At 41.0% G+C, this 18299-nt stretch overlaps 1 protein-coding gene across 1 annotated transcript in view; it reads left to right on the top strand.

Annotated features, from left to right (window-relative positions):
* Positions 1–11031, top strand: part of SPPL2B (signal peptide peptidase like 2B) — a 30444-nt gene extending 19413 nt beyond the window's left edge. Inside the window, exons 14-15 of the mRNA XM_056512443.1 lie at positions 2273–2433; positions 3410–11031. Coding sequence (XP_056368418.1) covers positions 2273–2433; positions 3410–3697 — 449 coding nt within the window. The 3' untranslated portion in view covers positions 3698–11031. The remainder of the gene's footprint in view (positions 1–2272; positions 2434–3409) is intronic.
* The last annotated feature ends 7268 nt before the right edge of the window (positions 11032–18299 follow it).

The following is an 18299-nucleotide window of genomic DNA, read 5'->3' as shown; positions in this document are numbered from 1 at the left end:
CACAAGACCTGCAGGAGTGGCTCCCTCTAAAAGCATGTCATCAGTCTTGCATGGCATCGTTTGGGGATTTAATCTTTTTCCTCCTTTTATTATTAAACTGAAATACTTAGCAAAGTGCTTTCAAGGCTAGATCTTCTATCACCAAACTAGCTGATGTTGCTTTTCTGAGCCGTTTTGTCTGCCATAGGTAAGGGGAGCTTCTTGTCACCATGGCTGCCAAGAGTCTAAGTCTACCCCTTGTAGTTATGGTATCTTTTCATGTGCACAGTTACTCATTGTGGTTTCTTGATTCATGAATCTTTGAGTTGATTGTGCATGAGAATTCAGGTTCAGGGATATCATTCTGTGACTTTGTTCTTAATTTCTTAGAAAAGAAATTATTCTAAAAATCCATAACCTATGATGCAGGGAATTTCATTATGATAACTAATCTATATGTGTTCTAGTCTTCTTCTTTTATTTGTAAAATCCACAGAGTTATGTGCCATGAACTTAAATACTATTGATGAATAGGATCTGACAGATTCCTGTTGTCTTTCTTACAATGTACTTCTGCTAGCAAAGACTTCTAATGCTTGCAGCAATTTTCATGAGAAATTGTCATGAGCAACTTTTTCAGAAATTCCTTTGAAAAAATACCTAGGTTCATGGATACTTCTAGCAGGGATAGAGAGATGCTTTTATTGATGTTCCAAATCATTGTCTCTCATATACAGTAAAACAAAATTGTTGTCTTATCTGGTACTTTAAAAATGTGTTTGCAGAAATCAGAAAATGTATTGCTAAAGAGTCAGCAGTGTGCTATTGCAGCACTGAGAATGAGCCACGTACGGGGCTGAATTAGCCAGATGGAGACAGCAGTTGTGAGAGGAGTGATTATTCCTCTCAATTTGTCACCTAAGACTGAGTTAACCAAGATCCCTGCTGCCAGACAGACATTGACATACTGGAGTAAATCCAGTGGAGACCGTCAGGATGGCAGAAGAGTGGAGCACAGGGTTGTAAAGAGAAGAAAAGGCAAAGAGGAGATTCTGTTGCTGTCCACAGCTACCTAATGGGAGACTGCAGAGACAACAGACACTTTTCCTACAGGTGTGCACATAAGATGTGAGGCAATGGACTTAAATCACAAGAAGAAACAATAAGAAATATTTTAATTAAATATAAGGAACTCTCAGTAATAACAGAATATGCCCCCCCCAAAAGAATTTTCAAGAATTGTAAAGAGTAATTGGTTATTCTAATCACAGCCCTCTGAGATCATCAAGTCTAGCCAGTCCCCCAGCACTGCCAAGCCCACCTCTAACCATGTCCCCAGATCCACATCCATACATCTTTTAAATCCCTGCAGGGATAGGTACTCCCCACTGCTCTGGGCAGCTGTGCCAGGACTGGAAAACACTCCTGGGGAGGAAGGCTGCTTAATACCCACTCTAAACCTCCCCTGGCAGAACTTGAGGCCATTTCCTCTCGTCCTGCCCCTTGTTGCCTGGGACCCCACCTGTGTACCCTCCTGAGTTGTAGAGAGTGAGAAGGTTCCCTCTGAGCCTCCTTTTCTCCAGGCTGAGCCTCCCCAGCTCCCTCAGCTGCTTCTCTCAGACCCTTCCCAGCTCTGTTCTCTTCTCTGGACAGCCACTCAATGTCTTTCTTGACCTAAGAAAAATCTGGAATCTGGATCTGAAGAAAAAGTTGGATTAGCTTCATTGTCTTGAAAATGCAATTGAAAATAATTACATTATGAGATCGAAGCTGCTTCTCTTCTACTAAATAAATTTTGTCACATTTCTGCAGAAATTAAATAGAAATAATAGTGATTAAATAGTATCATAATATAATAATAGTAATAAAATTGTGTAACCTAGAGCAGGCTGACTTTTTTTTTTAGCAGGGGCAGGATAGTAAGAAACAGCCAAAGCCAACCCAAACAAGAAGTGCATTATAATGGTCAAAATATTTGTCTGTATCTGCTGAATTCATAAATATAGTAGGAGGCACAATATTTCATATATTTATTTTGCTTAAGGTTGCCCAGTATGGACTAGGCAAATCACTCTACTTTCACGTGTTGTTATCAGTGGAAAAACTGTAGTATTCCAGGTTTACATGGTATAAATAATGCTTCTCTCTAAAGATACCTGAAAAACTACTGCAGCTGTTTTAAATATTGCTTGAAAAAGTTCCAGTGAGAATGCTCCTTCATCCAATTATTTAGTTGTGCTTGAGCAAATCTACATGTGAATAACTGGTGTTTGCTGGGTTTGTTTTCTTCCAGCATATGGCATAGGCCTTCTTGTGACCTTTGTTGCCTTGGCACTGATGCAGATGGGCCAGCCTGCTCTCCTCTACCTGGTGCCCTGTACTCTGCTCACCAGCTTGGTGGTGGCCCTTTGGAGAAGGGAGCTTGCCATGTTCTGGACGGGCAGCGGCTTTGCGGTGAATACCAGTTTGATATGAGTGTCTTCAGGAAGTACTAATAATATAAAAACCTAACTAGAATTAAAGTTGAGTAAAATATTGCAGTATTATCACACAAACACAAAGATTTTGGTTTTGCTTGATTGTTTGCTTTTTTACATACTTTTTTTTGCCTCAGTAAGGTTGTCTGGTTTTTGCAATGTTTATGACCACTTGAATCAGAGTAGTGAAGAGTAAAGTATGCCTCATCTGTCTTTGATTCTGCCAGTGTTACTTCTTTGATCTCTCTTGGAAGTACCAATAGCTGTAAAAAGTTACAATATTATATAAAATGTGGGGTGTAACACTATATAAAATATACTCTTAAAATATTTTCTTCATATTTTTTCATAGCTTACTGTTTATGAAGGTGGAAATGTAGTTCAGTGTAGTAAATTATCACTTTGTTTCACTGTGCTGCAAGTGAAATTCATTTGATTCAAAAAGGAATAATTTCTATCATGATTTTAGTTTTTGAATACTTATTAGAAGAAGGTCAAATCTATCAAGCTAGAGGTTCCCCCAGTGAGTTTTATTTTATTATTCAACTATTTGAGATAACCTTCACAAACTTCCACTAGAGAAATTAATTGTTAGAGAAATATTTGAGATCATCTGAAATGTTATGTAAAAGTTGCCAGTTCTTGTACACTGATAGTAAAGGTGGGCAGAACTGGATAGCCAAGGACCAAGTGCCAGTTGCTGCCTTAGCAGAGCACCTCTGAAACTGGTGAGGAACAATCACTAAGAAAGGAAACACTTTTCTGGAAGGAAAAATTCCCCTGGTATCCTATGAAACACAAATAAAGGATAACTATATTCATCTGTCCACTGCTGGAGAATCATAACAGAGTTGATAGACCTTCAATCTGCATCTTGTATCAGCATTACCTCAGATAACTGGACACAGTAATTCTTGTTTTCCATCCTTTTGACTGTGATCTTCCATTTACAGAAAGACCTACCTCAGCCTCCCGTGGTGATACCTCCTGTCAACTGCCCTCAGCTTCCTAAAGACAGCAGTGTACCAGCCTCTCAACAAGACACAGAACAAATGACCAATCCCACCCTCCACGTGAAGGAGCTGCACGCCTCCGCCTCGGCTGAAGAGGAGTTGGCTGATACCAGCACAAAGACAGACCAGTCAGAAGTCTCTGTTGCCCACAGTGAGGAACCAACTGCTCAGAATAAGGATGACCTTGAAAGCAAATGCCTAAATGCAGAACAAAAGCAGTTGGAATAAGTGATGTGATGAGAAAGCCTTCTTTTCCCTCACGAACATATCTATATAAAACCAGTATGTATTTAGGACTGGTTTAGTAGGGTTTGCTTCCATTGAGGAACCTCACTAGGAGTCTGATCATCAAATCCAACAAGGAATGTTCTGTCTCCAGCTTCGGTACAGCTATATACTAAAACATCTTTCTGAAATATGGTGCTCTCCAGGAGTTCTGCTGTGTGGGTTTCAATGATCACTTGTTAGTGAATGCCTTTGACCATTTGTTCCATTTGCATTATAGCAGGGTAGCATCAAGAGTCTTTATTTACTCAGTACTCTGTGCTTGTGTGGCTGTTTTGCGGCTTTACCATGGTGTAGGTTAACATGGAGGAAAAGCATTGAATGAGTCTGCTACAATGCTTACTTGAGAGAAATATGGTCTCTTCTATTTTTTTGGCACTTTCTCTATTGTCACCATTTACTTCACTTCTCCTGACTTGTCAAAGCCATTGATATAAGGGAATGCATTATTATAAACTGACATTCAGGAAATGCAGAGAATGGTTAAATTACCATTACTCCAAAAGGCTTTATGCTACCATGGTGCATTAAATGCATCTCTTAACTTTTTTGTCTCTGTTTTTACTTCTAGGTACCTGCCCTACTAGTTTAATTTAAAAGGCAGGGTGAGTAGAGCTCCAGAAAGCTTTCTAGGCATTCATGTGAACTCCAAGGGCTCTGATAATAAACAGGGTTGGTCACAGAATGCTGCCTGGAAGCAAATGCATATTAGGAATGTTTAGAAAACAAAATATAAGGCAAATAGATTTAAAAAAAAATTAGGTAGTAGCACTATACTAAGCTTAACAGGCAGTAATTTCATTGGGAAAATGTTAAACGTAAATGTTCTTATGTTTGGGGCTCTGAGCTTCTTCTGTTGTTCATTCAAGGAATATAATTATGATTTCTAATTCTGAAGAAAATAGTCTGTTTTTTCATTCCCAATGGAGCACATATGGTGCTAGAGACAGTTGTGACTTAAAAGCTACTTGCTGCTCAGTAACTTACCAGCTGCTTAAGTCATGTTTTGTCTTTGTCCCAGGAGTAGCCAAAGCATAGTCTGTCAGGTTCTGGGTCTGGGAGTCTGGGAGCTCACCTATTTTTTTCATCTCTTGCTGCATTGTGAAGAAATTTGTGGATTTAAAAATTTTGGGGTGCATCCGGTCTTACTACGTATTCTTGAAGTTGTGTGTTTTCCTGTATAACATGATTGAGTTTTTTATGCATCAGCTTTTGTACATAGAAAGACAATGGGATCTGTGTATTACTTGTTCCATCTAAGTATATTTAGTTTTATCAGAGGAGTCTGTTCTGCACTTAAGTTCCAATTCTAGAAAGCCTCAAATACTTCACATGAAAACTGAAATAGAAAATTGAAGTATTATTGGATCCTTGGATATGATTCCAGATTGCATGGAAGAAATACTCTTAAGTATTTGAGAGCCCAAAATGTCATTTACAAAAGTGTTGTCACAGTGATGCAATCAGAGGCATTGCTGTTAAATTGAGTCTCCAGTTGGCATGTTTAATTGGAGTTGAAGGGCTCTCTTTTCAAGTCTGTCTTAAATATCAACCATTGTTTTTTTGGCTAGGTCTTCCACAAGTTTGCCCTGTGCTTTTTTGGATGAAAGCTTCTGTGAGCAGTGGCAGCATTCTTTCTCTAGAATGTGAGCAACTTTCTCTAAAACCACACTGGTTTCAGAGTTTTACCAGCTCCTGCTTAAAGCCTTGAACCTTATCTAATAGGATGATTTATTAAGAAGAGTTTTTGAAGGCTCCCTGAGTCCAATGGCCAGCACTACATTTAATTTACAAATTGCTCTAATGGAAGATAGCACTAAAGTGATCGTTTTCAGTCTCCTCTTTAATGGACCATGAGATTGGCCAGCAGTAACCTGAACCAATTATTACTAATAAAAAGCAACAGAAACATTTTACTGAAAACTTCAGTCAGCTGGATTATGCCTTAATTAAGTCACTGTGTCAGTATGGTTATTAAGAAAGGAATCTTGTGTTTAAATAATGAACTTGACAAATAGCAAGGTAAGTTGGAGACTGACTGAAAGTTCTATTGGTTTTTGCCCTGATCATCTCTTAGTCAGAATGTTGTTTGGAGTAGCTTTCTGATGACAAGGCTTTAGGTATTATAATCTACTTGAACATGTACTTCCATTTGTTCTCCTGTGTGGTTAGGAAAGAGTTTATTTCTCAGATTGTTCATAGCTCAATTAAAACAGAAGAATGGCCACACTAAAGTAGGCATTTCACAGCTGCAATCTGCAGAGGTCTGCTTCACCTCAGGTTTTGGGGAATTTCCATCTGTTTTTAAGTGTAACTTTTTTCTCCCCCAAACAAAAAAGATTGCGGGGGAAAAAAACCCAACAGCTTCTCAGTGCAGTACCTCCAGTTAAAGCATGTGAAGTGGCAACAATTTACAGATTTTTACTGTCTCAATACTGTACAATCAGGTGACCCTGGTGCTCCAGTTTGGCTGTGACTGTTTGGACTGATCAGTTCAATCTCTTCCATCAAAAACCAAGGCTGTAATTTTTTATCTTTGAAAAACCTCCCTGATCAGCTTAATTTAAAACTTAATGTTGTATAGGAAAATATGCATATCGGTTCAGTGTGACTGACTCTAATTTTATTTGATGATTTCAGGTAAACATTCCACACCAAACGTGAGTTTTCATATTTAAAGTAATGAAGATAATATTAATGTTTAAAATAATGTTGATAGGCTTCTTGTTTATGTCTTTCACATACTAAGCCTTATCTGTCTAGAAAGTCAGTAAGGGTCTGTGCCTGAGAACTTGTATGTGTTCCAGGGGAAGCATTTCTTTTGGTCAAAAAGCCCCAGACAAATACAAAAACCCCAACAACAACCTGACTCTTTGGATCACAGTAATGAGGATCAGATTCCTTCCTCAAGTGTTTGTTTTGGTCTGTTCCCTCCTGAAGGATTGCTCAAATGCAGCTGAAGGTAGAATGGAATATGAAAGACTTTACTGAGGGTGACAAGAGAAGAGTATCTGAAACCCTCTTTAAATTTTGTGGATTTTATTTTTCTTGTTACAAATGAAAATCATTTAAAATGAAATATGTAAAAAGGAAACACAAAAAAATAGATTTAAAAATATATTCTGTTTTTACCAGTGGCACTAATAAAAGCGCATCCATCTATGTAAGAATTAACACTTGCAAAAATGTTTTCTCTAAACTTGGACAGACAACAGAAAATCTGCAGCACAGCCTATTTCCCAAAAGGTTTATTAACATGTTTCATAGAAAACTTCATTTAGAAAACTGTTTGTTTCCAAATTTCTTGAACTTTTTCCGTGGTCTTGGATAATTGGTCAAGCTTTTCTTTCAGAGGATGCTCTTTTCTTACTGTACTCCTCTGTAGGGCTGTTGGTAAGAATGTCTTGTCAGTGTTTTTCAGCCATGCGCATTTCTGTGTTTCAGCTTTGGTTTTTGCATTCCCAAATTCCCAGTTGGATGCATTGTTCATACATGCAACAGATCATGATTTCATGGTAGTGCCTGTTGACTCCTGAGTATGCTGGAAACTGGTGCTGACTGTGGAGGCAGACAAAACCCAGCCAGCAGCCTGTGCTGAAATAAAAGTGTTGGAGCTTGCAGACTGTGGCTGCAGTTATTAATGAATTTGTCTGCCTTGGGTAGGTGCTGTGAATTTACCTGCAGCTCCTTAAAAAAGCCAGTATTGGATGTTTGAGAACAGGGTTTCCTTGAAGTTAAAGCTTGCATGTGCTGTTTTAGTGTAAAATCCAGTACTTTTTTCTTGTCTTTAGCCCCACGGCTGTGTGTGTGATTCTGGTTTTTTGCTCTACACAGGCTGTATAGGATGTAAAGCCCATGATAATTCTTTTTAACAGCAGCTTCATTGATTGTCCATGATCAAACCAGAGTATTCTGTACATGGTTGCATCATTTGGTGTGTTATTTGTAGTACACTGCAGGCTGGATATGCTGGCCAAGCAGCAGTGTATACAACTAATGATTATCAACATGTGGCACATAGCACATTGACACAAGTGTGAAATACAGACATACCAGTAGATCCAAATACTCATCCTAAGCCTGCAGAGATGGTGCTCTTTTCCATGACAAGTATAATCTCTTATGTTTTAAAATTAATGAAGGGCTGTGTTTTCAGGCAAATGAGGACAGGAACTATGGTCAGAGGTCCAGAAAATATCATCAGCAAGGAGCAAGGAATCTTTAGGTATTTTAATTTCACATGTGGTTTCCCAGCTGGGGCAGGACATGAAGAACAGAGCTGCACTAACAGCTTTTCAGTTTGAGTTTTTGCCAGTGATGCTGGGTAGGGTGGAGAGAGAGAGGATAAGAAAAAACTGAAGTTGACACAGAAAGCATGAGGAGACACTGAATAAGAAAGGCAGTGGAAGAGTTTACTCCAAAGAGAACACCTGTGTGCATGATAAATAGCCAAAAATCTGAAATGCTGCTGCAAGTTGGGAAAACAATTTGTCATTTTCAACTAGGGATGACATTAGAATTAATAGACTTAAATTGCAATAAGGAAATTTTGACATTGGTGGTAGGAAAAATCTTGGAGGGGTGGATAAGTGAGGGACTCAGCGGGACAGGGCAGTGCCCAGTGCATGAGCTCCTTTGGTTCTGCAAGGAGAGGATTGAACCACACCAACCTGAGTAATTTCATGCCACTGGCATTGGAGCCAGCCAACAAGCCCTGGCCTACCTGTCTAGATACAGTCTAAGGGTCAGGATTCCTGGGTTTAGTGATGTTACAGCATGAACTTTATCCCAGAGTACTCAATTTATGTATCGTGAATGCTGTCAAGAGTGTTCTGTAATCACTGTGATGGACAGTTCAGCTCTTGTGAGACAAAGTCTGTGTTTTCTGCTACTCAAAAGTGATAAATCATCTGGAAAGACCCAGCATCAATTTTTTTATTTATCTATGTTTAATATGTTAAATTGCTTCTGGCACCCTGGAACATATTCAGAACAAGACAGCTTTGTGTGCCACCAGGAGCTTCCTTTGGGCACTGGCATAAAAAACTTCCTTTCCACTGATCCTCTCTGTCATCTCTGCTTATCAATTATGTGCTAATCTGTGAGGGTTCCACGTTTTCCAGTTTTGCAGTTAAATATTCAAATATTATGTGGAGTAAAGATGACATTTTACTGTCTGTACATTAGTGATAAGAGATGTGTTGAAATTGAATTTTCTTGAATTGGGAACTAGTGTACTGTACACAATTATCTCTAATTTCAGGAACCAACAGAGAACTTAACTTCCTGTGATGCAGAGGTTCAGGCTTGAGTCCAGCAGCCAGGGTTTACAGGTGCACATGCTCCTGGATTATTTGGAACCACCATTACAATTTGTCCAGTTTTCTCATATTTTTCTGCATCTCAGCATGCAGAAATAGCTCCACGTGGCAAACTTCATCCAGGTATTTGTCCCTGAGAAATTCTGAGATGATCTGCAAGCTACATTTTTTTTTAGTTGAGAACTGCTTCCAGCTGACAGACGTGCACTGTATGTTATGAACTGTGCTTCCAGTGTTTCATGTAAATATTGGTCAGCTGAAAATATGCAGACATGGTTTCAAAGTAAACCAGCTCATCACCTGCTCATGCCCCATCCCTGGAAGTTCAAGGCTAGGCTGGATGTAGCCCTGAGCAACCTGAATCTAGTGGATGGCATCCCTGTCCATGGCAGGGGCTGGAATGACATGATCTTAGAGGTCACTTCCAACCCAAACCATTTTGTGATTCTAAGATTCTATCATAACTCGTTAAAATTGGTGGCCTGGGCTGATAGGAGCCCTGCAGTAGCAGACAGCCAGCACCTCACAGTCAAGTGCTACTGAAAGATCTCCAGCCCTGAGAATGTGACACTTGGCATGAGCAGCAACACCCTGTTCAGTCAGGGCAGTGAGGCCAGTGAGGTTTCCAGAGCCTGACCCTTGGCGTGCACAAGAGTCGTATCTGATATTGTTTCCAATATAGTAACTTCTTCCTTAATCCAGAGGTTTGGAATGGGTAGAAATAGCTCCTTTCATCTGAAACATGTATCTGAAGTCAGGAAATTGCTGCAAACCTGCCACTTCTGCACTGTGGATCCAATCCTTGAACCAGAATGGTTGGAAGCTGGTGATGTTTGGGGAGGAGCACAGTCCTTTACATGCATTCCCCAGCAAGGAACCAGAAGAGAATTTTATTATTCTGCTCTGACTGAAGTTTTTCTGATTCATGTTTAACAAAAACCTCAAAACAGTGATTCAGGTTTAGTTTGACAAAGTAAAAACCCACAGTGACATAGTTTAATTTGGTTTGGGCCATAATCTACTTTTTTCATAATCAGTAGTGGAGAATTCAAAAAATGTTTATTAGAGATGTTACAGCAGACCCTAAGTTGGCAGCAGTCCTCTGTGGGAAACAAGCTGATGTCTCTGATGGCCAATGAGTGCAGTGCCAGCCTGTGCTGGGTGAACATGTCACCGGTTTGTCTTCAACTCATGCTTTGCCACTCGTCTCCTCCAGTGACCTCAAGCTCTCATAGAGTCCCACAGCCAGCACTGGTTGTGCGAGAGCAAGAAGGAATCTCTGTGTCACAGCACACTCCTGGTGCTGTATGAAAGGCATGAAATGGAATTGGCCACTGTGCTCAGCCTGGGGCCTGGGTCACAAGCTGTGTTCCTCACAGGGCTGAACACTCTAAACCTCTTTGATCCTAAAGCACTGACATGAACTATGAACTCTGGTACTTTCAGCCTCACAGCCCAGGAAAGCAAACCTAAGAAAAACCTGAATTTACAGCCCTGCCCATGAATGCTTTACTCATTGCTGTCCATGTTCTTCAAGGCTGGAGGAACTGGGGTCTGATAACCCACCAGCACCCCCTGAGCCCCCTGTGACTCCTGCTAGTGTTACTTTACTAAAACTACATCAGAAATGCCTTGGATGTGGATTGGTGGGAGGCTGAAAGCAAAAATTTCAAGCAGTATAAAGGTTATTTACAAGATAAGACCCGTTTGTTTAAATTGCTCGTTTCTTGGATGTTGGACAGTAGCTGCTTTTAGAGAGGAAGTTGATTATTGGAGATAACATTATCTTTAATGTCTGGTATCTTTGTGGAAGGACTTTGTAATGGTATTCAAATAGTAGTATGTAGGATATTGTTATGAAGAGTGCAAACTAAAAGATTGTTAATTTTAGCATTTGCAAATGCATCTGTTTACATATGTATGCATAAAGAATAAACTTTAAGCTCATTTCAGGTACTGAAGGAAAGATTTTCTCTTGATCCAATGTATTATATTTTTGCTGTTTTAAGATCTATGCAGTTTGGCCCCTTAATAAATTTTTTTTCTAAATTAGAGAGAAAAAAACCCACACTAAAAAACAACCCCTTCCTCCAAAAAAAGAGCAGCTAAGGAAGCTGGCCAGTGTAGGAGACTGGTATGAAAACTTTCTTGGAGTATTTTTCCTACAAAAAAAATTTCAAACAAGCTATGGAAATGAAGTGCAGATGGATATAAAGAATGAGGAATTTAGTTCTCTGTAGAGATGTAGTCAGTGATACTGATAAAATGATAAAATCCTTCCCCCATTCCCTGGTTCCTACCTTGTATTTCCTTGACCTTGTCAATCCAGTCTGTCTGTGGCATGCACCACGTGGATCAGGTTCACAGTTGTAGCTGATTGTGGGGTTGTCAGTTCCCTATGGGAAGAGGGCCCCTCTCCCCTCACACAGGCTGCTTACTACTGATGACTTGCAAAATCGTGCATATTGCATGATACCTGCAAGGACAGATAAATCAGTAATTCTGGAACTTTTGTCTATGATACAAGTATCTTCTGTCTCTAGTGCAAGGGTTTTTTCTGCTGTCATTGTTTGCAAGTAGTAACAAAGAACTGACTGTCACCTTACTGATCCCTTGGTGTGCTGACACTAGGAGAGAACCATTGTGAAGACCAAGCAAAAAAGCAAGTTTGTTTCCAAGTACTAAAAAAAAAAAAAAAAAAAAAAAAAAAAAAGAAAAAATTTAGCAAACATTTCTGTTTTTCCAAAACTCTACGTCTTACCATAGTAAGATTTTCAGTTCAGTCTGGGTGGCCTTTTCCACCCTATATCTGTATGTATCTTTATGGTTTTGATACCAGCCCTCCCTCTGGCTGAATTACAGCCTTGTATCCAATTGCACAGTGCATCATAATATATTATATTTTTATATATGTAAGTACATTGTAATACATAGGATTTCCAGTGACCAGATGTAGATTAGCTTTCCTTCTGCGATGTAACATGGAAAAAACCCTATTTCAAAATTAATGGGGATGGCAGAATCTTAAGGCAAAGAGATGAGAAATGTCCCAAGGGTTTCTGCAGAGTGAATTTTCTGTGGAATAATGAAGCCTGTTTAAGGCATATATAGATATAGTGAAAGAAAACAAACTTGAAAATGACTGGTTAGCTAGTCAAATTGCAGTAGTTTAGGTTTTTTCTTCTGTTTTGCTTTTAAAAACACTGGAATTTCCTTTAGTCGGTTTTAGTTTAAAACTGTAAAAATTTTCAAAAAGTGTCAAATAAAGATACTTAATTTTTGAACTGAGTTTTGCTATTTTATATCACCCTTAAGTTTGAAACACGTTTTTTATTGTTTGGTCCAGGATGTGATAAAATGTCCTTTGGTATTTAAAGATCACTGTGTACAACTCCCACCATGAGCTGGATTCCATGCAAAATTCTTAAAACTTGCTCAATATCAGAAACATTGTTTGACATCACCACATGATCTGCACAAATAATCTCTTTCCCTGGCTTTTGTAACCCTGACAGAGTCCTAGAACAGTTTGGGTTGGAAGGACCTTAAAGTCCATCCTACCCTCTGCCATGGCAGGGACACCTCCCACTGTCCCAGGCTGCTCCAGCCCCAATGTCCAGCCTGGCCTGGGACACTGCCAGGGATCCAGGGGCAGCCACAGCTGCTCTGGGCACCCTGTGCCAGGGCCTCCTCAGCCATTTAAAGTCGTGTGATCAATCAGTTGTATGGATAAATTTGGTTTAACTACTCTATTGCATGTTGAAATGTTGTTGCTTGAGAATGGAGTTTACTAAGAGTCCCTTTTCTAAAAAACAAATTACAAGGCAAATCATGGGTGTATCCAGGAATGGTGCAAACTGACGACAGGTACAATTCTACCCTGTGTTTATGCTTAGTATGTCCTGCACTTCACTTCTAATTACACAATGCAGCTGGGAAGAGGGAAATTGAGAAATTTCTTGTGATATCTAACTCTAAAAAACAACAACACACACAAATACAAAACCAAATAAACAAAAACACACACACACACACAAAAAATCCAACCCACTAAAAAAACTAGCTGCATCAAGACAGCTTTTCCCTCTGGGCTGTCACTGAGGAACCAAGAGAGAGCTGCTTCCTTTCAGAAAAGGTGGGTTCAAAACCAGAAAGACATGGTTCATTTTAAGTAGAGAGTAGTAAACATAAAGATACAATCTGGCCACAAAGCTTATCCTAAAGTATTGTAAACCTCATATTATTTGAAACAGTTCCTGGTGTTCTAGATTTAGACATACATCTGCATAATTGAACAGCATGAACCAATTGTGTGATTTTTACATTCTTGTATCCTGTATCTGTTGAATAGGCAAGGATAGAGATTTGTTTGGGGTTTTGTGGGTTTGGGTTGGTTTGTGGGGGTGGGGGGGTGGTGTTGCTTCCTTTTTCCTTTTTTTTTTCCTTTTTTTTTTTTATTTTTTGCGGGGAGGGAGTGGGAGTTGGTTTTGGATTTTTTTTGTAAAGAGCCCATATTATAGGTCTTGACACAAAGTGATGCTCTAATGGGGAATGGCACCATTCAAACAGGAGCTGCTGACTGAACTGCTGGCCTGCTGAACACTTGTGGTGGAGCCCACAGTTCTCACAGAGCCACAGGTGCAGATCCATCACTGATGAAGATCTTCACATTCCAAGCCCCTCCTGACTACCTTGTGCACTTGCTAAAGATCTGTCCTACGTGAGCATTTCTGCATCTGCAGGGACAGTTTGTGTGGGCTATTCACAAGCATTTTATCTCTGTAGCCTTGCTGAGTTGTACAGCAAAACCCCCCAGGCTGCCTGGCCTCAGGCAGCTCTGGAAGGAAGGGCTGAATTCTCCACATTCTCCAGCCAGGACAGGCTCAGTTAATTACAGGGATTGCTCTATGCACAGGTGCTGCCTGAAGGTCGGTTTCAGGGCAAGCTGAAATTCCCACCTGGAGATCTCCTGTGCCAGTGCTGAAATACATTTTTGCGAATATATTCAGTCAATTACCATTTTCAAATCAGCTCATTCCCTGACTTGTGCAGGTGATTAACTGGGGAGTTCTTGAACCACCTGGGGACCCTAGGACCTGGCTACACTGCAAATCTCTCCTGTTTTTCTTCTTGAGGGAACTTTAACAAGGCATAGAGAGTATTGTGATCTCTGTTTTTTCTGTTTAAATTCAATTCCCATATTCATGGTTTCTCAGTCTCACCTCCAAGATAGATTTGACTCTCTAGATCACCTCTGCATACTGCTCTCAGTTAAAAGAGTTCCTTGGAAAAAGATGCAGCTTTCAGAAGAGTGTGCTACACGTCTCCAGTGGCTCCTAGCAATCACCCTGTTCCCAACAGGTGTTCCTGAGCAGGTTGTGTTAGAGTCAGGTATGTCTCATGCTCTGCAGTGCCAACCATCCAGCCCAGCCATTCAAATGTTCCATGTTTTCCTCTGCATGGGGCAGGGAAAGTCTCTTTTGTGTGGAGGATTACAAGGAAACACGACATGAGCAGCCAGAGTTGGCCTGCTGCCCCTTCTAGCTCAGTCTGCTTCACAGCATGGGGTTGCACTAATATAGACAGAGAACATTAATGGGCTTCATGGACTCTGGCATGGGGATTCCAGGGGAAGAATTTTTCAGTCTTGTTGAACTTGAGGAGGCTTCTTTTGCTCTGTCAGCCCTACTCTGTTACATTATTAAGGTCTTGTCAGCCCCAGTAAGGAGTTCTTTAAAGCTGGCAAAAATATCCACAACACCTACTATACAGTGATTAGGGCAATATTCCTATCCACAGAACCCCATAATGGTTTGGGTTGGGATGGACCTTAAAGCCCATTTTATTCCAGCCCCTTCCATGGCAGGGACACTTCCCACTGTCCCAGGCTGCTCCAGCCCCATCCCAGCCTGGCCTGGGACACTGCCAGGGATCCAGGGGCAGCCACAGCTGCTCTGGGCACCCTGTGCCAGGGCTCCCCACCCTCCCAGGGAACAATTCCTGCCCAATATCCCATCCAGCCCTGCCCTCTGCCAGTGGCAGCCATTCCCTGGGTCCTGTCCCTCCATCCCTTGTCCCCAGTCCCTCTCCAGCTCTCCTGGAGCCCCTTCAGGCCCTGCCAGGGGCTCTGAGCTCTCCCTGGATCCTTCTCTTCTCCAGGTGAGCACCCCCAGCTGTCCCAGGCTGTCCCCAGAGCAGAGGGGCTCCAGCCCTTGCAGCATCTCCTCTGGACATGCTCCAACAGGTCCATGTCCTTCCTGATGCTGGGGACTCCATAGGTAGATTTAGTGCTGCAGGTGAGAAATTCATTCCAAACTACCTCCAGAAATCCAAATGAAGAGTATATTTATTCTGTGTCTTTGTACCCCCTGGACAGGGATACAGAAACAGCATAACTCTGTGGCCATTACAGGGCTATTCAATGGTTGCATACTCTCAAAACAATTCCACCAAAGTTCAAGCAATTTTCATAATAAGAAGTTAGTGAGTCACTCAATATTCTAAGTGATATTTTTGTAGGGGAATAAAAGAGAGAGGGATACTCTAGCCACATAACCATCAGTTTTGCATATTTATAAAAATGAATAGTGCAGAATTTAATTGTATGAAAAAAATTCTTCTCAAATGTCTCTCATAAAGTTATGTATGAGTATTATTCTTTTTCTATTCCTACATTCTCTTATATCTTGATTGGTTTATCACTCGGAAATCAAGATTTAAAATTTAATTAAATCAACCAGTATTTTTTTCCCCTTCAAGAATGAGAAATGTTACTTCTCAGTGCAGAAAAAGAAAATGAAACAAGCAAATCTGCACTTAAAATGCCTTTTGGGGGTGGTGCTGCGGAGTGTGGGACATATGTCTTGATGGGTAAGGATGGGGTTGTCATGATAAAAAGCTCTTAATTTCTAAACAGTTTTCAGAAATGGTTTCTGTTCCCATTCCATTTCTTAGTTGCTGTACCACAGGGAAAGAACCAGGAGACACAACCATTAAACCTCACATTCAATTTTTCCATGCCCTCAGTAAAAGGATCTTTCTGGGAAGCAGAATGAAGTGAATGGTCTTTGAAATCCTTTCATGTAAAGTTCTCCTCATTGTGTTTTTTGCAGCTAGAAATTTTCTTGACCATGGAAATAGTTCCATATCCCATGCACAGCATTTCCCAGTATTTCAATATGAAATCTAGCAAAATGCTGTTAAATACATTTAAATCCTTCTGGTACATCACAAGGTTTTCCTGATTGTTCTGTTAAATTTTGAGTATTATATTGCTTTAGTGCAGTGTTCATTTGATCTGCACAGTGTGACAGTGTGTGTAGCAAACATAAGAGACAAGATGGTCCCAACTGCCCCTGTGAGTTTGGTTGCCAGAGACCACATCTATAGTGACTTGTCTTCTCACTTTGATGTGTTTGCTCCCAGCCCCTTCAGCAGGAGTGCAGACACTGCTGCTCCTAATTTCTTACTTATTTGCCCACTGATAGATATTGTTGTTTTCTTCTTTTATTGAAGTCCTATTGCAGTCCACCACTCCTTATTACTTTTGAGCTTTGATTATGCTGTTTTTCATCTCCATTCACACAAAGATACATGCAGATCCTCTTTATCTGATGAACTATTAGAAGGATGTCAGTCTCTCACTTAGCTCTTTCACAAGGATGTACAGCCTGTCTGAAAGGACAGGAGCTGCTTGTGGTGTTCACTGGCTCACAGCCAAACCTGTTCAAATTCAGAGATTGCAGCATTTTTCTGGTTATTAGCTTGGTGCTAACAAGACCAAGGTTCTGGGTTTGGTCCTCATATGGGCCATTCACTTAAGAGGTGGACTAGATGATCCTTCTGGGTCTCTTCCAACACAGACTAGTCTGTGATTCTGTAACCAGCTAAGTCTTCATTATTGATGCTCAGCAGGAAACCTAAAATAGATTTCAGTCATTGTTGCTCAGTCTGGAGAGATCCATGGGACAGCAGATGTTAGGAATGAAAGGATACACTCTAAACAAAATCAGCTTCCAAGAAATCTCTATGATAATTTTATCATTTTGGAATCCTGTGTTCTTTCATTCCTTTGCCATCAGACACATGAACTGCTGACATTTGCTGTTAATGCTGAAGCTACTCAGTGTTATAGATGGGTAATGTGATGGTTTGCTCTCACAATTAAGGGATGAATATGATGTGTATGTTCAGAGAAGTTTTAACGATGTGAAGTTATGTAACTGTGATTTTCTCTCCTCATAGTCCCCTTTCCCTTCCCCCTTGTATTGTTGCCTCTGCACTCCCTTGGTAGTCGGGGCGCTTGGGATGGCAACACCTCCAATCCAGGGGCAAGAAAGGAGCCTCCAGCAATGCAGTGAAGAAAAGGTGAGTGGCAAACTCGGAGAGGGGCAGGGGTTACCTGATGCAACACCAGGGGTACGAAAGGTGGAGCAGCCGTTTTGTAGATGAGCATGTGGCAGAGGGTGACATGCTCTTGGTACCACACCTCCTTCCTTATTCAGTCCTTTGTTGTATTGGTTAGGGTTTAATAAGCCTTTGAAAATTTTAAAGTGAGAGTTGTTTTGCACATTAGGGACAGAAGTCTCAGTTGGATGAGAGATGACTGTGTTAAGTAGCAGGCCAAAATTCAGACTAAAGCAAAAAACAAGTTCTAAGTTTTTCTTGTATTTTTTTTTTTCTTTTTAAGATGGCAGAAGGGTCACTTGTGGAGTTAAATAAGAACTTCAGCACAAGGAACTCTGCCCAGTTTTGGCCTCTGCTGTGGGTGTGTGTGATGATGGATACCCCTGCCCGTTCCTGTGGGGCAGTCAGGCTGTTCTAACACCTGTCAGGATTGTCAGGATGATAAATACAGTATGAACAGGAAGGGCTATGGATGTCTGACTAAGGAAATTAGTAGGGGTTATTTTGAGAATGCTCCCTTTACGGTTTCTGTGTGTGTGTGTGGGCCAGCGCTGGTTAACAGATCGTCCCCGATCTGACCGGGAAGAGGCAGGAGCTGGGGCATCACTGGTCCAGTCCCCAAAGCAGGCAGCTAGGGGCTGGGGGTGGAAATTGCTTAATTCCAAAGTTCAGTGAAAGCAACAAAGCAGCTCTTCAGGCTGAGCAGTTCCTGTCTCTCAGCCTGTGCCTTTAACTCCGCCGCGAGCTCCCCCCGTGCCTCTCACCGCCCCCACCGGCTGAGCTGCCGGGGAAGACACCTGGCAGCATCGGGAAAAGCA

The sequence above is a fragment of the Oenanthe melanoleuca genome, chromosome 28 (genome assembly GCF_029582105.1).
Source record: "Oenanthe melanoleuca isolate GR-GAL-2019-014 chromosome 28, OMel1.0, whole genome shotgun sequence".
Taxonomy (NCBI): domain Eukaryota; kingdom Metazoa; phylum Chordata; class Aves; order Passeriformes; family Muscicapidae; genus Oenanthe; species Oenanthe melanoleuca.
Note: the sequence above shows the minus strand (reverse complement) of the source record. Positions and strands in the feature narration are given on the sequence as shown.